Raw genomic sequence first — 24,875 nt, 5'->3', positions numbered from 1 at the left:
TGTGGAATCAGCATACAAACACATTCTGGGAATGCGAAGTATTCTACTAGACCAATGCGTGCGGAATCAGCATACAAACACATTCTGGGAATGCGAAGTATTCTACTAGACCAATGCATGCGGAATCAGCATACAAACACATTCTGGGAATGCGAAGTATTCTACTAGACCAATGCATGTGGAATCAGCATACAAACACATTCTGGGAATGCGAAGTATTCTACTAGACCAATGCGTGCGGAATCAGCATACAAACACATTCTGGGAATGCGAAGTATTCTACTAGACCAATGCATGCGGAATCAGCATACAAACACATTCTGGGAATGCGAAGTATTCTACTAGACCAATGTATGTGGAATCAGCATACAAACACATTCTGGGAATGCGAAGTATTCTACTAGACCAATGCATGCGGAATCAGCATACAAACATTCGCTGTTTAACACCAGAATATTCAGACTTAAGAAAAGAAGATGATTTCATCTACTCAACTTACTTCAATGAAGGATCAACAATTCATCTCCAATCATCTGGCACTAACATCAGGTTGTTGTGCACTAGCAGTGTGGAATTCAACAAGATTAATTGGATGCTTCATGGAACCTGGTTACTAAAGTCAACTTTTACCAACCAGGGGAAGCATGGGAATTGCTTTGCAACATCTGTGTAAGAAAATGTTGGTATAATCTTCAGTTGAAGAAAGACACAATGACTAGGAGGACAGTCTACCTATGTCAGTATTAAGGGGTGGAAGGCTTCGCATGCTTCTACTCAATCATCTATACACATGCTCACTCGTGTATCTCCAAGACAAGCCAGCATGCTAGTGAGGGAATCACAGACTGCACAAAACTTCACGATGATCATCTGGCTGCAACACCAGTGACATCACATCGAGAATCTGATCCATGGACAATACCCTGAGTAGAATGCGGCTAGTGTTCTTGTGTCAGGAAGTCGTCTACAGATGTAAACAACCCTTCCATCCTTGAACAGAAGTTATTTACAACCCAGATAGGAGTCTATAGCGACAACAGATTGTCATCACGTGGCCGAGTCTTCAAACAGCAGATTCAGCGTTGTTTATCTGGAGGCCAGAAGCAACAGATGGCAGTTTTGGCTGAAACGGCCAGTCACCTATAAATAGACTTCACATGGTTGAAAGCTCGCTTACAGTTTGACTATCTGAAGACAAAGTGATTCTGGTACCAACATCTTCATTACAGATGAAGTGTGTACCTGCCCATACTACCTCACCAACTGTCTCCGTATATATTCAGCTGATTGAAATGTTACTGTAGCAATGAGCATGGTGTACACAGAATGGTATCGCATTACCAGAAGATTATTGATGTCAGACTTAGATCTGATGCAAGCTTTACATTCCTGGGAAGAGTGAGTGAGTGAGTGAGTGAGTTTAGTTTTACGCCGCACTCAGCAATATTCCAGCTATATGGCGGCGTTCTGTAAATAATTGAGTCTGGACCAGACAATCCAGTGATCAACAACATGAACATCAATCTGTGCAATTGGGAACCGATGACGTGTTAACCAAGTCAGCAAGCCTGACCACCCGATCCCGTTAGTCGCCTCTTACGACAAGCATAGTTGCCTCTTATGGCAAGCATGGGTTGCTGAAGGCCTATTCTACCCCGGGACCTTCACGGGTATCCAGGGAAGAATCTTTGCAAGACAACAAGATTCAAGCCATGATACCGCAAGTTCTACTCTCTTCTGTTACCACTATCAGAGTGGCAATAGCTTCTCAATCTTTTGTTACGGTTAAGAATTTACCGTGACAACAGTTTAAGAAATCCTCTTGTAAACCAGCAAAACAGAACAAAGACATGTTGTTTACGTTCAAATTCTGTTATTGTTTTTCAACGAGAGCAAGGTAAACAAAGTCACAAGTCCATATAACAATGCAGATTTCAGGTACAATTCAAGAGAGACAAAATCTAAGTCAGTGGATCACAAAATACAATATAGCAAACTCACCAAAAACAAAGTCTTGGTGTGAGAGAGAATCAACTATGGCAGAATGGCAACACAGCGATTGGTGCAAAAGCAGATAATGTAGGTCTGGCGTTAACTGGGATTTCAAGCGTTGGCATTAATGTGAATGAGTATGAGTGTTAGTATTGCCCTCCACACAGCAACGAGCCTTTATATATGTTTACAAAGTCATTTCCCGAAAGTTTGGGCACAAGCGAACATTGTCAACACTGTAGAATGTTCTCGAAACAGTATCCCGGAAGTGAACTTAGAAAACTAGGAACAGATAAATTCTGGAATGCCAGAATGCTAAAAGTGTTGACCAGATATTAAAACGGAATGTGACCCACAACACTCACTATTCAAAACACTAAATGTTGTGACCCAGTAATAATCACTACTTAATTAATAACAAACATATACAGAAAACACACACTCGTAACACTATTCACCTCACCGCAGCATTTTACCTGAAAAGAAGACTACAATTATAGTATTCCCAGAAATTATTGAGAATCATGTTGCGTCATGTAACTCATTACGTTTATTAACTTCTGGCGTTTTACTTACATAAACATGTTAAAACATCATCCTTTTACAGTCTCAGTCTTGTTTTAGTACTTTGTTAGACCTCCTCGCTCAGCAATGCATGCCTGAATACGCCTAGGCACACTACCCATCAAAGTTTGTAGGTAATCGTGTGACAGGGTATCCCAATATTGGACCACCTCGGCCTTCATATCTTCAATATTTCTCAGTCCCTTTTGGTTTATTCTGTCCTTCATGACTCCCCACACATTCTCAATTGGGTTTAGGTCTGGGCTGTAACTGGGCCAGTCTAAAACTTGAACATTTTCGCCCGACAACCACTGTTTTGTGTAGCGCGCAGTGTGTTTTGAGTCATTATCATGCTGGAAAATCCAATCATCTTCATACAATGTTTGTGCTGTGGGAAGAAGGTGACCATTTAGAATGTCAACGTATCTTTCTTTTGTCAAGTTTCCCGTGAAAACACACAATGGCGTCACTCCGCGAGTCGATATGCCACCCCACATGTGAAACTTCGGGCTATGTTTTGGTCGCTGGTAGATAGGTTTGACAGTATCTTTGGTCCAAATTTTCACACAATTAGGGAAAAGCCAAACAGAACTTTCATCCGAAAAGAAAACATTATCCCAATCTTGATTTTCATGAGTCCGACACCAGTTTAAACGTTTTTCCTTTTGTGCATCTTTCATCAACGGCGAGGGAATTCCACGTTTTTTCACCCAATTAAGTCTCTGTAATTCCTGCCTAACTGTTTCATTGCATACCTGAGGACTTCCTCTGCTAATCATTTCATTTCTGATGTTCTCAACACTTTTCAATTTGCCCCTACTCACAATCTGCCCAAGTCTTCGGCGATCCACAACACTGAATTTCCTAGGCCGACCTGCCCCTGCTTTGTGCTCTATCCAGGTTCCTGTTTGAATATTCTTCAAAGTTCTGTATACTGTAGACAGAGGAATACCATGTCTACAAGCTAACACTTTAGCATCAGCCTCACACCTTTCAAAATCATCTAGAATGAGCTTTCTTTTCTCTCTTGCTGTAAATTCTGCCATGTCAACACAGGAAGCTGTCTGCTCAGAAAAGGGAGATAACTCTTGACGTAATGAGCTGCCTTCTAAGCCTTCAAGAGTTGTCTCCCTTATTTAGTATGCTTAGTGCATAGTGAAAGCCCTTTTTCCAACCTTAGCATCATTAGAAAAAAAACAAAGATTTTCTCAATAATTCTGGGAACACTGTACATCCATTACAACATTTGCACAGAGTCTTATTTGACATAATGGTACTAGAGTGTATTTTTTGTAGTTTGTATTGTTATTAAGTGATAGTTATTATTGGGTCACAATGTTTGGAGTTTTGAGAAAATACAGCTTTATGGATTGCTTGCTACTTCTTGTTTATTACGTTGAGCGACATTTCGATGTAGATTATTACATTGTTATCAAGCTAAATGCAACCAAATAGTGACCAGCATGTAATAGAATAAACAATTGGTACATGATGAGAAGACGCCAGTGGGGAGCTAAAACAACAAATAGCACCAGTGACGAAGCCAATAAGGAGAGGAATGAAGTAGTAACAACAAATAGACACAATGCATGGATTGTCTGTAGTTATGATTAGTTCTTCATAGGCTGATGGTATGTAGTATCCTTGGTCTCTATTGATCAAAGGTTTCTGGTGGCAGCTTTTGATGGCTTCCAACAATTTCCTTTTTGTGAAGTCATGGTTTTTGGTTGATAGGATTAGGATGTCAAATGTGTTGTGGCCAAAATCAATTATTTATTCATACGGAGAGCCATTTTTCATTTCCTTAAGTTCTAAGTTTGTATTGTTCCCATTTCACTTAAGTTCGAAATTTACATTCCTTATTTCATTTAAGATTCCAAGTTTTTGATCCAACCTGTCTTAAGATCCACATCTGATAAGGGGAGGTAAATGCTTTGGGTTATACATATCATGCATTAAAGAAACAAGCTACTAGGTTATTACAGAATGTGTTGAATTTGATTTGACTAGTGGGGAATTTTTGTTGATGGTCTGAGAGGGCTGATTTGCTGTCTGACTGGTCTGTAGAGGTTTTATGTGTGTGTCAACGGGGTGGGAGTGATAGTTATTATGGGTCACATTTCATAACATTGGTCATAGTATTTCAGCGTCACACATTTCAAGGTAGTGTTTAGTGTTGCCTCCCTTTAGGAACTTTTCTGTATGAAAAGAGAGTGTGTTTTGACTGTTGGTAAACACGAGGCTGAACAGCTTTGTGGTGGCACAGTGCTCAAACGTTCAAGAATCTGTGACTGTATATGTAAGGCAGGTTGTGTTTACGGGACACACAGACTTCCACTCAGAGTTCTATTGGAGTTGTCATCATTCGGCCTCCATCTGTCTGCCTCTTCGTCGATGCCTGACTTACATTCAAGACCTCTTGCTTTCAAACACTATAGAACTGTTTCTCACTGAAAACAAGACTTTGGTGAGTTGAGATTGCATTTGTGACCCATAACTTTAGATTTGACTCAGTTCTAGAAACCTCTGTTGTGAATTGTGTTTATCTTGCTATTTGTCTGCTCAGTACATATCATTGAATATTTTAGACTTGTCTGTTATATTTTTGCTGGTTCACAGGGAATTTCTTATACCTTTTGTCACGGCAAATTATTAACCGTAACAATAGCTGAACTGCAACAGTCATCTGTACGTAGATACGTCGCTACAAGGTTGAGTCCCCACCTGGACAACAAGGTTTTTGCACCAAATCGAGGGAACAACAAACACACTTTGCATATCAACTACCTGGAGATGAAAATTGTAATCAGTGCAGTATGAAACTGGTCGACAGCATTGAGGAACAAACAGCTGATGGTCCACACAGACAAGTCAACAGTAGCATTCTACATAAATAAACAAGGTTCAGAGTAGTATAGGGAATGGGGGTTTTAAAACACTTTCAAGAAAAGTCTCTACAAAGCCTTATTTACTAAATAAGGCTTTGGTTGGGTCCTTAGCTCTTGCTACTATTACCCCTACTACTTAACGTGTGTTGGAGGTAACACTGTGCCGTACGGTACGATCAATAATTCTTCTCTTACAAACCCCCTACCCGGCCCATCCCTCAAGTAGTACAAGTTAGGTTCGTCGGCTTTTATATCCACTTTATCTATGTTGTAAGTTTTGACTGACCATATAGGATCGGTGGCCCGCTTACGGCTATCACCCTCGTGTTCCCCCGGCTGGTATAGATACCTCACTAGGGCCCTATCTGGTATCTGTTTCTCCTTCCCACGCAATGGAGCGGCCGACTCTGCAACTATTGATTTTAGTTTGATAGCGTCTGCCGGTTTCTTACCGGTGAGACGGGTGACTTCATGGTTGATTGCCGACACCACCTTGGGTAACCTCGTGACCCATTCAGTCGATCGTTTTCCAGGGGTGACCATCTCCCTAGCATACTGATGGCCGAACAAGCGCTCAGCCAAAGTCCTATTAAATCTCTCAACTATGGCTTGGCTGCGATGGGCTCCGGCCGTGCCACGCCTGACCTTTGTATCGTGTTTGGCTAGCAGTTGTGACACGGCACCCATGAACTCCCGTCCGGGGTCAACTTGCAGCTCTGTTGGCCACGTCAGCGGACTGCGTTTGTATATGCGTTCGAATCCTCTGGCTACCTGGGCCGAATCTTTCGTGGTCAAGGGTTCGGCTTCCTTGTAACGACTGGCTACGTCCACTACGGTTAAGGCATACTTGTACCTCTTGTCGTGGGGTAGGAACAGTAGGTCTGCCTGGTGAACGCTATTAGGTATGTTAATACCGAACCTCCTTCTAGGCACGTAGCGTGGTGCCGGCAAATAGATCTGCCACAGGGCTTGTTTTTCAAGCCACGCTTTGGCTTCCTCCGGGGGTACTCGCGCTATTTTAGCTAGCTTATCTACTGCGCTAGCTCCTTTCCAGTACCCACGCGGGCTGTAGTAAATAGCCTCAAATTTTTTCATGTCCATACGCGTATGTGTTTATCCCATCAATAGCTATCCAACGTTTCGTGTCCATAGGCGACAGGGACGTCTTGTTTATAGTCAGTCCGTATATCTTATGTCCATCACTTCTAAGTGTGTTCATTTTATGCCTAAAGGTACGGGTCTTGAACAGGGCTTCCTTGAATCTGGCGTGTTTGATGTGTTGTTTCACCACATACTTCTTAACCCCCTTAGCCTTCCGGATCTCACTATTGTCGGCTTTCAGTATGGAGTACATCTTAGGTCTCAAACCTATATACTCGGCTATGGGCGTGCCAGCACACTCGTCCTTCATCTTACCTAGGACCTTTTTATTTACCGTACTGTGTATGGCATGGGTCTTAGGGTAGTCGCTGGTGTCGTGTAAATCGAGGTGTTTTTTCATGTCCTCGTACACGTCCTCGGTTCGAATCTCCATCAGCAGGGAATCCGTGTCAGTGTACAGCACTTCACACCTGTCACCGTACTGTTTCTTGAGCTCGTTGTAGTAAAAGTCGTACATCAGGTGTTTGGATAAATCGAGGATGCTCATCCCCACGTAAACAGGCCGGTTGAATTTTATGTGGCTTTTCTTCATGTGTAGGGCAACCAGGTTGTCTGTGAATATCTTACTACGGTTGAATGCCGGACTGGCTATCAATCTCCTGAGCTTGTCTTCCTCACTCGACCGAACCAGCTTCACGGTCACGCGTTTCCTCAGGTTCTCCATAGTCTTACCAAACACCGAGTTGTTCATGAGCTTGTAGAGATTTTTCTCAAAATCACTGGTGGCTTTTTTTCGTAGGTCTGTGTTCATTCTGATGTAGGGCTCCATCCATGGGCTCTGGTCGAACATGAGCACCCTGTGTATTTTGGTCAGCCTCATACCCAACGACAGGTACAGCTGTAGGTTGCGATAGTGAACGATGTACTTGGTCTTATTCATTAAGTTAGGCACGAGTTTTTCAACGTCTGTCACACGCCCACCTAACAAGTTATGTTGGTACTCAGACATCCAGTCTGGGTTAACTCTCATACGTTCGGGGGCCAGGGGGTAGCTGTTGTGCGATGTGTGTAATTCCTTGGTATACTATAAGTCAACCTCGAGGATATAACCTTTGTTCGAATCTGGAACATCAATCATAACATCAACGTGGGGTACCCATTCGAATCCCCCTGTAGGTAGATACTGGCTCATGGCCCAGCCGTACAGGTTGTTTGCGTCGAGGTAGAGAATGTGATTGGTTGGCTTGTTAGGATCGTAACCTTTCACGTATTGATTATTTGCTTTCGCGTATCGTTTGGATGCCATGGAAATCCCACCTCGCAAGCCTTTCTCAATGAATAGGTGCAGTACATCTGTCCTCAAGTACAGGTCGTGATAATCACCCAGGTTCTTACAACCCAGTTTATTCCATACGTTAGTCGCGTGCGAGTAATCATCTCGTGAGACGGACGCCTCATTCAGCTTGCTATAAAAGCAGTCAATAGGGGGTAGTCTGGTCTCGGTGAACTTGACCCAACTATCCATGTACTCATAGGGGTACACACCCTTCCTCATAAGCAGGGGTCTAGTCTCGGCGTCTGTGTATCGATCGGTGATAGGGAAGGTATTGTTGGCCTTGACCAGACTGTCGAGTGACGACAGGAGGAACTGAAACGAGTCAATGAACCTAAGTCCGTTTAAGCTGAAGGAGATGTATCTCTCCATGTTGTTGGGGATGCACGTTATATTACCATCGATTTTCGCGATGGCCTGCATGATCAAGTGTGAGTCGTACCCTCTCAAGTTGTGAAAGACAACGGGGATGTTTATTGTCTTAGGGTTGATTTTAAGCTTGAGGTTGCACGCGCTGTGAGCGGCGCCTCTATACTTACCAGTTATGTGGCAGTGATCTCTCACCGAATCACCGTTAAGTGGTGAGTCACACACGTGACAGTTAGTGCTACTAGCGTGAGCTAGCCTGTCGACTCGGGTCATACGCATGGGAGCGATTCTATACAATGTATTCCTAATAATTTTTTCTTCCTCCTGCAAACACTTTAGAAACCTTTCAGCCGCGTCAGGGCCCCTATACACTACCGGGGCTTTCGTTTCCCCGTCACAACGGACGACAATGTATCCAAACCCACAGGCTTTATGCTCTTGTGTTTTGTGGGTGATGGGAACCTCGCCGGCGACACCACTGGGGGAATCCCCCACCACCAAGGCTTCGAAGTCGGCGTATATGATATAAGGCACAGACATTTGGTTCTTGTGGTTACCGAATTTTAGGATATTATCACCTTCCTTAGGCATGTCGACTCGTATGGCCGTCTGCCCCACACCTTGGCAATCCTCCCGGTGGGATTCTAATAAATCAGCTCGTGTGAAGCCATGTAGGCATCGTTCACAGAAGTGGGTCTTTTCTCTGTGTGCCGATTGGTCATACAACAGCCTGCTAAAGTGTTTTATCCATGTGTAGTGATACTTGTCACCTCGCTGGATCATGAATATATTGATAACTTGGCGATCCTTCACTTCGCTGACCCTGTGTACTATTGTTGTGTTACCTTCGTGCCCAAAGACATTTATAGCCAGATTATTCTGTTTTTCTACTTTAGTGATCTGGGATATGGGGGTGGGTTCATCTATACCATCCCAGTTGAGCCCATCATCCTGAGGATAATTAGAAGACCTGTTCGGATTAGTGTCAGCTGGAAATAAGGCTGACCTGATAGCTAACCTCAGGCAATCGTTTCCTCTATTCTTAACGTTTACTATGGCATGTTTGTTCCTATAGTAGGGGGGCAAGGCTAGGTATGATCTGCCTCTGAACGGCACGTAGTTAGCTATGTCTAGATAGACATTATCGATTTTATCTACAGCCCACCCGGACCCCAAGTGTGTGTAGCGTTCTAGGTATTCTCGTATCTGCTGAAAACTGGTATCGATTGATGCGTCAATGGTCTCTGTATGTGTGACGACCTCTTGTTTACCTCGGAAGTAAGGCTGAACATACTCAGTGGTACTCCCAACCTGCTTATCGAGCGACATTTTCACTGTGATCTGAAACTTGATACTTCCTAGGTTATTTAGTTCCTGGTTGACCTTATCAGCCATCAGAGGCATGATATCTGTAATGTCTATGTTTCTATCAACGTGTATGCGCCAACCTCTCAAATAGTTGCCTACAGCGCGCTCAGTGCGCACGAACTGTAGGTCAATAGCTCTATTCTGTCGTAATAATTCTACAAGCTGTGGTTTTCATACGGGAATACCCGCCTAAACCCAAATCGTGTGCCTCGGCTTTCAGTTGTTTTACAGTGGGAGGTTTTGCTACGGGGGCATGTGATAACAATGCGGTTAACCCGGCTCTCCCCAGGTTTGAATAACCCGTGTATCCAAGCTGTTTTGCTTGAGCTTTTAATTGTTTTACCGTAGGAGGGGCTTCTAAACCTAGTAATCTCAACAATGCTGACTTCCGCATTCGAGAATACCCGATCACACCTCTCTGTTTTGCGACCCGCTTAAGCTCGCGTACAGTAGTCATAGTGTTTACACCTAAGAGAACCAATGTCTAATTGGGTCACAGTAAAGGGAGTTGATAAAAAATATAGTGAATCCAGTACTCGCACTGTTGGATATAGTATTGTAAATATTTTATTTGGTATTAAGAGAGCCGCCAATCAAAACTAGGTGAGGATTTTCGTCCAATATTCGGACCAATTCTCGTAAGTCTTCTTTCAGCGAGGTATCATGTGTACCCGTGTATCCAAGCTGTTTCGCTTGAGCTTCTAAACCTAGTAATCTCAACTTCCGCATTCGAGAATACCCGGTCACACCTCTCTGTTTTGCGATATGCTTAAGCTCGCGTACAGTAGTCATAGTTTACACCTAAGAGAACCAATGTCTAATTGGAGTCTATCTTGAGCAGTCGCCTACGTTCTTTTATGTAGCCCTTTTTATTCTCGTAGATGAGTTGATGTCTGACTACGTTCGCTCCGTGAGCTTTACATAGACAGTAGTGCCCTTTAACCCCGATACCACACACAGAACACGTGTAGTTAGGACTTCCCATATGGAAACAACAGAACCCCTGATTCCTGCATTTCCTACCACAGGCCTCGGTCTTCCCCATAAGTATGTATTCGCATCGGTATGGAGCGGGTCTCATGTTTACTTATATGGGTATTTAGTTTAATTGCTTCGCAACCAACGCAGTAGCTGCTATACCCAACACTATGAAGCCCAGTTCACGATTTATTTGCCCCTTGGATGGTGTGTAGTACTGAGCGAGTGTGGGTTTATTGAGCGGTTCCAATCGTTTACCAGTTAGTAGGTAGTATTCTTTCATTGCTTCATCGACATCGTTGAATGTTTGAACGGCATGGTTTTCACGCTGGAGTTGTTCGTTAATAAAATCGATCCTCTGGAGGCGTTTTTTAGCGTACTCGGCCTGTGCCTTTTGTAATTTCTCAGTAGCGAGATCGTGCCGCTTCCTTTCTTCCTGTATTTCAGCCGCGTGGTCATCTCGTAGTTTCGAGAAGAGGAAATTACTCCCGGAAAATGCCAGGGCATTCACTAACGCCCCACCGACCATCATAGCTATCGTGGCCATCCTATATTTATTTCATTATATTTTCAGGTATTATCCCTTGTTTTACTAGGATGTCTTTTGTAGCCATCGCCATACCAAGGTTCATTATGAGCATACCCATATCCTGCAGGTTGAAATCTAGCTTGATAGTTGGTTGTTTAAGCACCATTTTAGTCAACCGAGCGTACCCTACGGCTAGACTGGCGACCACTGTGGCGTGGTATGCGTCGTTGACGAATGTTTTCCCCTCAGACATTATGTATATGATATAAAAATATTAAAATTATAACATGATATGCGGGTCGACAGTGGGGGTTACCTCACTGTTGGGGGTACCACCTCACTGTGGGAGGGTACTCCCACGTATAACCACGAGATAGCCAAGGCAGCAGTTACGCCTACAGCCAACAACAGTCGGGTTGGGTTGGTCACTGTAATAATTTTATGTTGGTTACACCACCGTTTTTTACCGGCAGCTACTCTCTTAGGATTCTTCTGTCTGGTTACTGTTGGGGGTTCCTGTGAAGGGGTCTCCTCCAGTGGAGTTTCCCTCACTGTGGGGGTTTCCCTCACTGTTGGGGGTGTGGGGGGTACCCCCACTGGGGTTTCCTGTGCAGCATCCATCTATACTATTCTTATTATTTTTTCTCTCAAATTGACAATGCTTTGCCGTGATAATCGCCGCCGTCACTGGAGCCAACAACATGCCATATTTGTGGTACAGCTCGCAGCTGATAGAGCTCATGGCGTGTTCGATAAAAGGGTCTTTCTCGAGGTCTTCCCACAGGTAAAGTCGGCGCTCTGGTGGAATGGGAAGGAAGTATGATACAATACCGGTGTATATCTGGGTCATAGCCGATCCTATTGTCTTTGTCATTTCTGCTCCGAGCCGGGACTCGTATCTAGCGTACAGCTTATCGATTTCTTCGGCTGATATTTTGTGAATTTTATCCGGAGTGTAGTCTCCAAAGTAATGTTTGGCTTTGCCGCCAACAGCCAACGCCACCAGTTTCTCTCGCTTGTCATCAGTGGGGGAGACCCCCACACCCTCAGGTACCAACAATTGTTCGAGCAATTCCTCACACTCCATCTTATAATATAACAAGTAAGATTTAGTTTTAACTATATAATACCCGATGCAGACAAAACACAGAGAAATGAAGGTTAAGTTGCACACGACAAACACTTCAAATATCATAGCTATACTTAGCATTTGCTTAGCTTTAGCTTAGCTTTGCTTAGCTTTGCTTAGCTTTAGCACACCCTATATGCTACTGGTTGGTCGGTCTTGAGCACGAGCTTAGCGTGTTTAGTTTCAGCGAGCTGTTTCTTCACCCGTTCCCGTTCTAATTTGCTCATCACATCGTTCTCTCTCAAACACTCCTCGAACGAATCCCTGTCCTTGCAGTGAAATAAGGCCACCCATCGCGTCTGCTCCCTGAGGTCTTTCAACACCGAGTTGAACTTCTGCGTTAGCACCCAGACGCTGTGATTTGCATGCCGGCCGGAGAAGGCCAGGTACGATAGCATGTCTCTCTTTTTTGTTATCTCGCGATTAGCGCTGCAGTCGTCCAGTATAAACAGCGTCGGTTCCCCTTTAAATTTCTCGTGAAGAGCTTTCAACCAGTCCTGCAGGCGTGTTCCAGGGTCGATTTTGTGTACGTCCGGGTCCGTCATCACCCAAGGTCGCGCGTACGTTTTATTCATGCTCAGAGTAGGGCACATCATAACGATGTTATCGAACACATCCTTGTAGTAACCCTCCAACATATCCAACGCGAAAACGGTCTTCCCACAGCCAGTCTGCCCGCACACTATGGCGCAGTGTGGGTCAGTGGGCAGTGGGGGGTACCCCCCATCAGTAGATGGCTTGCACGAATCTCCCATTGTCTATATTAAGTTGCGCGTCCATAATAACGTACAGATATAATTTCAACTTACCAGCGGGTTGAGCCTTCTTAGTAATCTGGATGGTTATCCCTTCGCTGCCGTTATCTATACGGCGCCCGCTACCGTGCAGTTTATCATCATCCGTGGATCGCATGTCCAACCATAGGGCGTACTTGGTGGTCAGGTATTCACCGATCTGCACGGAGCCGAGGTCCAGGTCCTTTGTTATGTAATGTGGGGTCCCCACTGGTAGCTTTTTTTTATCTCATCCCACTGCTGGTGTGGTCTCATACCATGACTGAACAGCTGGTTGGGCACGCCCTCGATGGTCACTTCCACCTTTTCAATCTCGGGGTTGAAAAACTTCTCGCTGTCCCTCCGGAATGGCTCGTAATCCTCCACGGGGACGACCAGGATACCTTTCATCGATCGCGCCGGCACGTTCAGGTTGATATTCCACACAGTGTCGCTCTTATCTCGCACGACTGATCTATGCCTCAGTACGCGATCGTACAGGATAGCCATCTTCCCAGAGTACTGGCTTCGAACCTGCCTGGCCAGCTCCGGGCTAGTGACCATGTCGAACTCCAGAGAGATGTTGTCTATGGCATAACTGGCCTCATCACCGTTCGGCGTACGCACTACTTTGCTATAGTCGTTAAACGTGAGCTCGTATTCGAGCCTATCACCCAGCGCGGCCTGGTAAAACGGTGCGTGTCCCGTGAGCAGCTATTACCATAACTTATGCTCTAGAACTTGTAGACTTCAAATTCATTGATAGACTTTTAACTGAAACCCAATTAAAATATCTTTCAAAATATATATTATAGGATGGGTCTGTACCCAGTCGTAGAGGAAGTAGCGAAGACGCTGGAAACCGTAGATGGGTTCCGCTTGAGACAGTTATGTGATGTGAAACGCCAACTAGAACAAGACCGTGACACGCGGAAAGCACTATGTAAGAAGTACAATAGAGCTTTCAATATCGTGGACGGGGCTGACACTACCCTTATGGCAACCAGCATGGGACTAGGGGCGGCAGGTGTTGGGTTGTTAGCTACCATCGTGGCTGCACCTATAGTGCTAGGTATTGAAATAACGGCTGGGATGGCAGGGGTGTTAGGGTTGGCGCTTAAGTTAGTATCACGCAGACTGCATCGTAAGGCATTGAAACACGACGAGATCAGGGTTCTGGCCGAAGCAAAGCTGAACACAGTAAGTGGGCGTATTTCCACGGCACTCTCTGATAGTAAGATCTCAGAAGAGGAGTTTCGTTCCATCCTCTCTGAACTCACAAAATATAACGGAATGAAACAAGATATTCGGTCCAAGTCTCGTAAGTCTGCTATCAGCGAAGACGAGAAAAAAAAGTACATAGAACAAGGGATACAAAAAGCCCAGCAAGCCTTTATTACGAACACCAAAGTGATCGTAGGCGGTTCACGTTAAACTGTTTCATCGATATAAACGTGACAGGGGGTTTGTAAGAGAAGAATTATTGATCGTACCGTACGGCACAGTGTTACCTCCAACACACGTTAAGTAGTAGGGGTAATAGTAGCAAGAGCTAAGGGCCCAACCAAAGCCTTATTTAGTAAATAAGGCTTTGTAGAGACTTTTTTTTGAAAGTATTTTAAAACCCCCATTCCCTATACTACTTTCAGTATGATCACACATACTGATACAGCGAACTTTTCAACCCTTCGACATCTTTGATGACTTATGAGCCTCTATTTTGGATATTCGTAGAACAGTTAACATAGACAAGCTTGTTTCTACTTGCCATCGCTGCTACAGCATGGATGTCAGAAATATACCACTTGTTGTTGCATCAAGACTGATGATGACCCAGTACTTGTAAAGGAGTTACTTGTACATGAAGTATGGTTGCAACTGTTTGATGAGGACTTCATGAAGAGAGAGTTGCTATATTTAGCTAGTTGGAGGAAGAAAATAGTGTATCAAACTTCTCACTTTTTATCATGTGACTTATGGAGACCAAGACACTCTGTGGAGTAACATGGTTAAGAGCCCATGCGCATGTCTTGAAGAGACTTGCTTTAGTGTTTGTGACCTGGTACTCTTAACGAAGATACTTGTACATGTGAAGGTTTGCAACATTCAGTTGCAATAGACACTAGCAGGATGCTTGTTGATCTATATATCATCATGTTATCATTCACAAGAAGAGAGGTTTGACTGGATATGATCCCACCCTTTCTCAGATGAATATTGGATTAACAGGACCAAACTACCGCCATTACAATTCCCTAAATGGTGTAAGTACTGGATGTTCTTATGCGGCATCCATTATGGCCTGACCCACTGCCATTTCAGTTTGATTCTGTAAGCAAATAAGTATGAGTCAGGATAAGGGAAAATATTTAATTTCCTGAATAAAATTAATATTTTATACTTATCCTGACTCGTGATGCCAAGCCCTTCCTACTGCCCGACACAGACACTTTGGATTCTTTGTAGTTCTTGGTTCGGGCTTATGGAATTACGGAGAGTGTTACAAACAGAGTGGCTGGTCATGTAACAGATGTGGTGGGAAACGAGGAGGCTTCCAGCAGGTGAGTGTGACTATACATCCGCTTCAAAAGAAGCGAACTTCAAGGGATTTCAAGTGTTCTACTATCTGCACATAGAGGGAGGAGATAAGCAGATAAGCATGAGTCAGGATAACTAAAAAATTACATGTCTTTGTGCTACATCACATTCTTCAGGGCCACCTACCACTGTACTGAAAAATATGAACAAGAGAAAGGAGTGTGTTATTAAATTCCAAATGTAGAGACCTACATGTATGTTTGTATTGTACATGAGAGTAACGTCATTAACACCCCAGAACCTACATGTTTTGTTAGCATTTATTTTGTGTCTTCACTAGATGACACAGAATCTCTTGTCACCTCGGGATTTCTCGAAAGTGTTGGGTAGGAATTCAAATTTGAAACCAAGACAAGTGTTAATGTTTGCTACGTTTCAGACAAGTGAACCTCCTCATGGATTGAAGTTCCAGGCAGGGATGAAGCTGGAAGCCATTGATCCTCTCAACCTGTCCACTATTTGTGTTGCTACTGTCATGAAGGTAGGTCTGCTTCAGGGATTCATACCTCATAATGCAGCAAGTTCCAAAGCATGAAATAGTAAATATTTCTTCAATTCTGCTAGTGCATGTAGGGTTTGGACAGTGTTTTAAATCCAAGCAAATTTCAAACCATCAGATATGATAGGGCTGTATCTAAATGTCATGAACAGTTTTCTGTTAACTGACACATTGTATACTTCTCTTATTTTGGAGTAAACTATGACCTTATGCTTGACTATTGTTTGCCCATGTCAGTGTCTACGAAATAACTTCTTGATGATTGGAATCGATGGCTCGATTGCACAGAATGGAACAGACTGGTTCTGCTACCATGCCTCATCACCGTGTATCTTCCCTGTAGGCTTCTGTGAAATCAATGGCCTACAGCTCACGCCACCCAGAGGTACATCATCCCAAAGTCCATGAGTAATGTTACTATGTAGTCAAATCCAGATATACTGCACTCATTCTTAGTTACCGATCTGCATCTGCTGGGCAGACCCTCCACCTCCATGTTATAGTGTGACTGAAATGCTGCTTGGTGCTGTAACACTAAACCTGAGTGACCTTTCCGGTCTCTTGGGGTTGTTGTCATGAATCCTAAAGTATCATACTTCACTGTTTCAGGTCATAAAGGCCCCTTCAAGTGGTTTGACTACTTGAAACACACAAAAGCTGTTGCAGCCCCGGTGAAGTTGTTTGATAAGGTAAGCTGCCAGTATGCTGCTAGCTTTCTGAATATTTGTGGTGGGTGAACCCTTTAAGGTGGTAAGTTAATATTGTGTATTAGTAGATGGGTAAGCAGGCAGTAAGTGTCTGTAATAGGTGAATAGATTCACACAGTAAGTTAGCAGTGTGTATCTGTTGCACGGTGGTCTTGTTATTCCAGGAAGGTTACATGTATTTTGATGAATAAGATAATTATCTGTTTGACAGGAAATTCCCAAACATGGATTCAAACCAGGAATGAAGGTTGAAGCTGTAGACTTGATGGAGCCAAGGTATGACTTTGGTGTTGATGAAGAAAAATCTTGACAATGTAACTAGCTGCTTAAGTCCTGGCAGTTTATGGGCATTTTTCAGGTTATGTACCGGCTGCCTCTTTTTTTATGGAATACTGCTGACTGCAACAGAAAACAACAAAATCATTAGAATATTAGGTCTGTAGACAATCCTGAACACAAGGGTGCTGTAGAGAAACAAGAAGCTAGGGGCTGTGATTGTGTGGTCATCTGTTCACTCTTTGTCTATGTGTTTAGGTTGATCTGTGTGGCCACAGTGACCAAAGTGGTGGGCCGACTAATGAAAATCCATTTTGATGGTTGGGAGAATGACTATGACCAGTGGGTGGATGCCCAGACTCCAGACCTGTACCCTGTTGGTTGGTGCGAGATCATGAGCTACCCCCTGGAAGGACCCCGCATCAAAAGTAACTCCATAAAACCCCATCATGGCTTTATTCCAAAGATATGCATGTTTGCAATTTTGTCATTCACAGTCATGATTTGATGTGTGCTATATGTGCCTATAGTGGCATTTATGTGTAAGAATGGTGACTTCATGTTATTAAATTGGATTAAAGTAAATGTTTTGTTTAATGTGCATCAGTAACAGAAGGAATATTTGCTGAAATGCTGATATTTCGTGATGAATCTTCCAGCTGAACAGGTCTTGGCACCTTCGCCACCCATTCCAAAAAAGAAGAGAGGAAAGACTCAGATTTACAAGGGCCCCAGGAAGAGTAAGTGTCACTCTGTCACAATACAGTCATCCCTCGCAATAACGCGCTTAGCGATACCGCAGATTTGGTTAAACCGTAGGGTATAACATGGCTCCCAAAAAGTTCATGTTACTTATACGTTGCGTAATGAGAGCAAAGCAATGACATAATAATACATCTGTGACTATGCGTGTTCTCCATATCTATTTGGGGTCGTCAGTTGATCCTTTATTGTTAAGTATACATCTACCTCATGTGTTGCTTGAACCTTTGCTGTATTATCTGTTGTCTGAGTAAATTAATGAGATCAGCCCTTTGAACTGTCAAAACTAATTTGAACATAAAACATGCCACATGTTGTCAATGGAGTAACAACATGGCGAATGTGTACTCAGTATCAGCCGGAGTGTAATCTGGAGAATAACTGGGAAAAAACAGAATCTCATCAAGTATGAAAAAACAACATAACATTCTCAATACAGATAACCTGAAACAAAGCACCCTGTAACACATTTAAATTAAGCTGTAATCACATTCAAAGTAGTAGATGTGAGTGCTGAAATCATCTTCTGTATAAAAGGTCGTAGTTTTTCTGTACCATATGTTAATTTCACCATGGCATCAACGTCAAGCTTACACAGTTGCAGAAGAAATTGGCCCTTGTCAAGAGAGTTAGGAATGGAGAGTCCCAGGCCAGTATCAGTTATAGCTCTGACGTCCTGTCAGGCACCCTCAGAGGCTGGTTATAACATGAAAAGTTCAAGGGATTCGTGATGGAGACGAAGATATCGGGGGCCTCAACGAAAAGAAGGCTAAGACTGCATACGACATGACTCAGGACAAAGCCCTCTCTTCATGGTTTATTCAGTCCAGACAAGACAGAACACCAGTCTCTGGAGAGATTATGAAAATACAAGCTCAGAAGTTGTCAATGCAGATTCATGCAGATTCATGGATCAGATACTTTCACGGCCAGCTCTGGATGGTAATGGTGCTTACAACAGTGTCATGGAATTAAGTCATTTGCGGTGACTGGGGAACGTCGATCTGCAGACCAGGAAGCAGCTAGCAATTATCCCACTTAACTGCTTCAGCTGATCAAGTCAGAAGGCCTCGAATCAAATCTGTAACTGTGACATAACTGGGCTATACTACAAGATGTTGCAAAGACAGGACATTGTCGATGCCAGAGGATAAGCACCCAGCTTGTTTCAAGAAGGCCAAACAAGGTGTGACAGTTTTGCTGCCATGTAACAAGGTTATTGGCACGCCACAGAATCTATGCTGTTTCCATCATATCAACCGATCGACATTACCAGCTGTCTACACCGCCTCCAAGAAAGCCTGGATGACAGCCGCTATCATTGAAGAATGGTTTTTCCTTAAGTTTTTACCTGCAGTCAGAGAGTATCTACGATTGCTACGCCTAAAAGAAAAAGCTATACTGCTGCTTGACAACTGTCCCGCCCACCCACCTATGACCATGCTGACATCGCATAATGGGAACATTAGAGCTGTACTACTTCCAAAGAACACCATCTCTCTCCTCCAACCAATGGTTCAAGGCATAATCCAAGCGTACAAGTCACATTACAGAAGAGGACTAATGAATCAGGACTCAATCCTGTGGATTTCCTGAAGACCTCAACAGTAAAAAATGCAATAGCTCTCTCCCACAATGCTTGGAAAAGTGTGTCGCAATAGACAATCGAGAAATCACTGACGTAGACGACTTCCTCGGATTTATCTCAGAAGTTGTAACAGACGCTTTCACCAAATATGAGGAGTATGCAGCAGAAAACGCCCTCATCACCAGCCCTGAAATGGTGGAAATGTACAATTCCATAGACAGTGATCTTCCTGTGTTTGGAAGCCAGGGAGACAAAGAACTGATTGAGGATGCCATGATGGCAGAAAAAACTGAAGTGGAAGATGATACTGATGGCATCAAAGCAGGGAGTGAATGCATCTTTAAGCCCATATCAGAGGTTTTAGAATGTGCACATGTTGTTTTCAGACATATGGAATGCTCGGCAGACTTTTCTGAAGTTTCTGTTATGCAGATGCGGAACATTGTGTAAAAACTGAAAAGACAGTCACAAAATGTGAAATGGCAGAAAATCTTATGTGAATTTTTCAAGGATGTTTGATGCATCTGTTCAGGCAATGTGAGGTGACCCGTGCAAAATGTCATAAAAGTAAACTGTTAATTGAACACTTGAGCAATTTCTGCATTGTTATTATGCAGGACTATGAACCAGTAAATACATGTAAATATACAAAAGTACAGATACTTTGATTAATGTTTGTATTTTTATCATGCGCATTCATGCCATCAAATAAACGTAGTGTTCTTTAAAGTTCCCTTCATGTTTTCTCTTCAGTCTCGTCCCAACGTGGACATTCTCCGGAATTTTAAGGCAGTTATCCAATCACTACCTTTCTTTATGTAAACAAAATGATACGATTTCTTTGATTGGCTAAGCTGCTGGGATGCCACCACCTCTCCATGTGTTTGAGAAGGTGAGTTGACATCAGCATCTGAAAAGAATGAAGTCATTACTCACGTGTAACTCCCATACATTAATTAAAACGATATGTGTATGATGTATACTGTTGCATTATGGAAGAAAGCCTGCTGTGAACTCTCTATAGGAGAAATGTGAAATATTGCCTTATTTAGAAAACTTTGACAGTGTCAGTTTGACAGCACAAGGTAAAAATACTGACCATATCATACTCAAAGAAAACACAGAAGTACTTTGGTACAGTTATTTTTTCTCTGTCACATGCTAGTTTCGTAATCATTCACAGATTCACATGCATTTTGTGTATACACATGTGCACATGTGCACATTTTTGTTGCTGGATCTTTCACTTGACTTGTATTCCATGTGAGCAATAATGCGTGTGTCTTATAACACTGGGGGTTGTCAATGGACACTGAGACCCGCGTTGTTGCGAGGGATGACTGTATCTCTATTAGAGTCACAATATGTCTTTGCTACACCTTGCATAGATGGACAAGATATGATCAGCTGTTTTACAGTAGGTATCATGACATTTATCAACCACTTTCATCATGATGGTGACATTGCTGATATGCAAACACCATTCAGTATGCTGAATCTCGTTAAGTAGAACTTGGATAAATGAAAAAGAATAAATAAATTGCAGTTCTGTTTGTCCTGGTTTGCTCATCAACGATTTGTCCATGTTACATATAACCTACGTTAAAGGCCACATGCAGCGTAAAACACAACTTTGCATATTTTGATACCTTTCAGTATGCACTTACTGAAACAAATCATCAAAAGTGCCAATTCAGCCTAGTTGAAAGTTGAAAAAAGGCGTGATGAAGAAAAGCCCACAAAATTAGAGTTCAAACTATTCACTAATTTTGCCTCAGCACAGGGGGAAAAAGTAGTTTCAACAGCTATGCTGTCCTGCGCTCATAATGCATGCACAGTGAGTAGGTTTGCAGACCATGAAACAGTATGCCTGCCCCAAAGTATCACGTTGTGAGCAGAAGTCTAATCTTGGTTGTGTGCACAATCAAGTAAATAATCTACCTGTTACATAAAAAAGCATGTTGATTGTGATGAGTAGACTCAGTCTCAGGAAAAGCTCTAACACTTATTGGGCTTATAAGCCATAAACAAAGAGCCTGCTAAGCATATTGGCAAATGAACCAGTGGCCTGTGACAAGGCTTCGTTAGACTTGAGTGCACACCCACCGGCCCTGATTGGGTTCCGTATCGCAGAAGGGAGGTAAACCCAGGTACATAATGTTGCCCTTTTCATTTGCAATTATACTCTTATTTGTTTATTTGTTTTTTTCACAATCAGCAATACATTTTATATATCATGAATAAGTGATAACTGTGTTTTAAGAATGTGTGATTTTTTGGTTGCATGTGGCCTTTAATTGATGCCCAGAGTATAGATTCAGGTGTCACACAGTGCCTGTTGCATGAACTGTATTGTTGCTGTGACCAGGGTTGTTCTACCAGACACATTGTGTACATGTTTCTTGTCTTCAGAGAGGAAATCAAAACCACTTGGAAAGCCTCTTCCACCAAACTTTAAGTTTGTATCATCTTTTGGAGATGAAGATGATGTAATCTGTCCTCCACATGTGCCACTCCCGCCGGAGACTGTTGCCGCTACGTTACCGCCCCTGTTGGACCCTTCAAACCCCAGTGAGCTTGTGAAGCCACCTACAGGTAATCAGATGGGTGGAGCAAAGGTTCAGTGTTCCAGTGCATCACTATGCGATGTCAGGTCTTGTAGAGTCAGAAAAGAAACTTCACAAAAAGTAATTTTTAAAAATGATAATTTTTCTCAGATGATACATCTATGTATCCGAAATGGGATCCTTATCTTTCGACTCTAGATCAATGTAGCAAACCCCACTCAAACCCATCCATTTGTCGTGCAAATTTAGTTAGTGCCAAATCAGGTTTTGCACATGCAGTCGATCATGTGATCTTCACATTGAAGTTTTCTTCATTTGCACATGTTTGCATTGGCCTCAAGAATTATAAAAACACTTTTCAACCACAGTTCTAACGGTACTTTGAATGCCATGATTGTCAAATGTGCAACGGGAAGGTGCCGTGCTGTTGGGATGTTGCAAGCGGGAAGATCAATTATTGACTGAACAAACTGGCATCACTTCTGATCGCCCAAGGTTGGGTCATCCACGTTTGATGTCACAAGCAGAGGACCGTCAAATCGTCCTACATCACTTATGTGACAGATTTCTGCTGGCTACACGAACCAGGGCTGAGAGGTCGACTGTCCTCACAGACGATTTGAAATCGGTTGGGGCTGCCAATGACCAACATCAACGTCTGCTGTGGGACCAACGTCACCTCCAATGGACCCAGAGAGACTCGAATTGAGTCGTCTTTAGCGATGAATCCAGGTTTTTTTATTCTTGTGACTTGACATTCTGTATACCCATGTTTTGGAATGGCGGTGTAGCCTAATGGAACTTATTGTGGCACTGTCAGTGTATCAAGTACATCACACACATCTCAGCTATGAAATAATAACGATTTAACCATCTTGCCATCTCTTGTTCTTTTATAGTGCCCTGAAGAAAGAATGTGAAGTTTCTTTTTTGACTTAGTGTATGTGCTGTTATGCATTGTTACTCTCCAGACAATGTATCGCAACAATCTATCAATACGTCCTTGGTTTCCTGACAGTCTATCACTACATTCTTAGTTTCCTGACAGTCTATCACTACATCACTAGTTTCCTGACAGTCTATCACTACCGCCTCAGTTTCCTGACAGTCTATCACTACATCCTTAGTTTCCTGACAGTCTATCACTACATCCTTAGTTTCCTGACAGTCTATCACTACATCACTAGTTTCCTGACAGTTTATCACTACATCACTAGTTTCCTGACAGTCTATCACTACCGCCTCAGTTTCCTGACAGTCTATCACTACATCCTTAGTTTCCTGACAGTCTATCACCACATCACTAGTTTCCTGACAGTCTATCACTACAGCCTCAGTTTCCTGAGGTTTTGTTACTAAATCCTTAGTTTCCTGAGGTTTTATCACTACATCCTTAGTTTCCTGTAATTCTTTCACTACATCTTAGATTTCCTGACATTCTTTGACTACAGCTATAGTTTCCTGACAGTCTATCACTACATCACTAGTTTCCTGACAGTCTATCACTACAGCCTCAGCTTCCTGACAGTCTATCACCACATCCTGAGTTTCCTGACAGTCTATCACTACATCCTTAGCTTCCTGACAGTCTATCACCACATCCTTAGTTTCCTGACAGTCTATCACCACATCCTTAGTTTCCTGACAGTCCATCACTACATCACTAGTTTCCTGACAGTCTATCACTACATCCTTAGTTTCCTGACAGTCTATCACCACATTCTTAGTTTCCTGACAGTCTCTCACTACATCACTACTTTCCTGACAGTCTATCACTACCGCCTCAGTTTCCTGACAGTCTATCACTACATCACTAGTTTCCTGACAGTCTATCACCACATCACTAGTTTCCTGACAGTCTATCACCACATCACTAGTTTCCTGACAGTCTATCACCACATCACTAGTTTCCTGACAGTCTATCACCACATCACTAGTTTCCTGACAGTCTATCACTACAGCCTCAGTTTCCTGAGGTTTTGTTACTAAATCCTTAGTTTCCTGAGGTTTTATCACTACATCCTTAGTTTCCTGTAATTCTTTCACTACATCTTAGGTTTCCTGACATTCTTTGACTACAGCTATAGTTTCCTGACAGTCTATCACTACATCACTAGTTTCCTGACAGTCTATCACTACATCACTAGTTTCCTGACAGTCTATCACTACATCACTAGTTTCCTGACAGTCTATCACTACATCCTTAGTTTCCTGACAGTCTATCACTACAGCCTCAGTTTCCTGACAGTCTATCACTACAGCCTTAGTTTCCTGACAGTCTATCACTACATCACTAGTTTCCTGACAGTTTATCACTACATCACTAGTTTCCTGACAGTCTATCACTACCGCCTCAGTTTCCTGACAGTCTATCACTACATCCTGAGTTTCCTGACAGTCTATCACCACATCACTAGTTTCCTGACAGTCTATCACTACAGCCTCAGTTTCCTGAGGTTTTGTTACTAAATCCTTAGTTTCCTGAGGTTTTATCACTACATCCTTAGTTTCCTGTAATTCTTTCACTACATCTTAGGTTTCCTGACATTCTTTGACTACATACAGCTATAGTTTCCTGACAGTCTATCACTACATCACTAGTTTCCTGACAGTCTATCACTACCGCCTCAGTTTCCTGACAGTCTATCACTACATCCTTAGTTTCCTGACAGTCTATCACCACATTCTTAGTTTCCTGACAGTCTATCACTACAGCCTCAGTTTCCTGAGGTTTTGTTACTAAATCCTTAGTTTCCTGAGGTTTTATCACTACATCCTTAGTTTCCTGTAATTCTTTCACTACATCTTAGGTTTCCTGGCATTCTTTGACTACAGCTATAGTTTCCTGACATTC

The 24,875-nt window shown here is 42.9% G+C and overlaps 2 protein-coding genes and 1 pseudogene across 2 annotated transcripts in view; 2 read left to right on the top strand and 1 right to left on the bottom strand.

Annotated features, from left to right (window-relative positions):
* Positions 1 to 24,875, top strand: part of LOC137274699 (MBT domain-containing protein 1-like) — a 69,631-nt gene that overhangs the window by 33,278 nt on the left and 11,478 nt on the right. The window contains exons 14-20 of the mRNA XM_067808047.1: positions 16,002 to 16,103; positions 16,359 to 16,506; positions 16,731 to 16,810; positions 17,040 to 17,104; positions 17,363 to 17,532; positions 17,764 to 17,844; positions 21,867 to 22,049. Coding sequence (XP_067664148.1) covers positions 16,002 to 16,103; positions 16,359 to 16,506; positions 16,731 to 16,810; positions 17,040 to 17,104; positions 17,363 to 17,532; positions 17,764 to 17,844; positions 21,867 to 22,049 — 829 coding nt within the window. The remainder of the gene's footprint in view (positions 1 to 16,001; positions 16,104 to 16,358; positions 16,507 to 16,730; positions 16,811 to 17,039; positions 17,105 to 17,362; positions 17,533 to 17,763; positions 17,845 to 21,866; positions 22,050 to 24,875) is intronic.
* On the top strand, positions 18,171 to 19,537 carry LOC137274725 (tigger transposable element derived 5-like; annotated as a pseudogene).
* LOC137274724 (uncharacterized PPE family protein PPE21-like) lies at positions 22,575 to 24,843 on the bottom strand. Its single transcript, XM_067808066.1, is given in 4 exon segments — positions 22,575 to 22,700; positions 22,986 to 23,850; positions 24,088 to 24,546; positions 24,581 to 24,843. Coding segments are annotated over 4 exon segments (1,713 nt in total).

The sequence above is a fragment of the Haliotis asinina genome, chromosome 2 (assembly GCF_037392515.1).
Source record: "Haliotis asinina isolate JCU_RB_2024 chromosome 2, JCU_Hal_asi_v2, whole genome shotgun sequence".
Classification (NCBI taxonomy): Eukaryota; Metazoa; Mollusca; class Gastropoda; order Lepetellida; family Haliotidae; genus Haliotis; species Haliotis asinina.
This window is presented reverse-complemented; position numbering and strand designations above follow the sequence as displayed.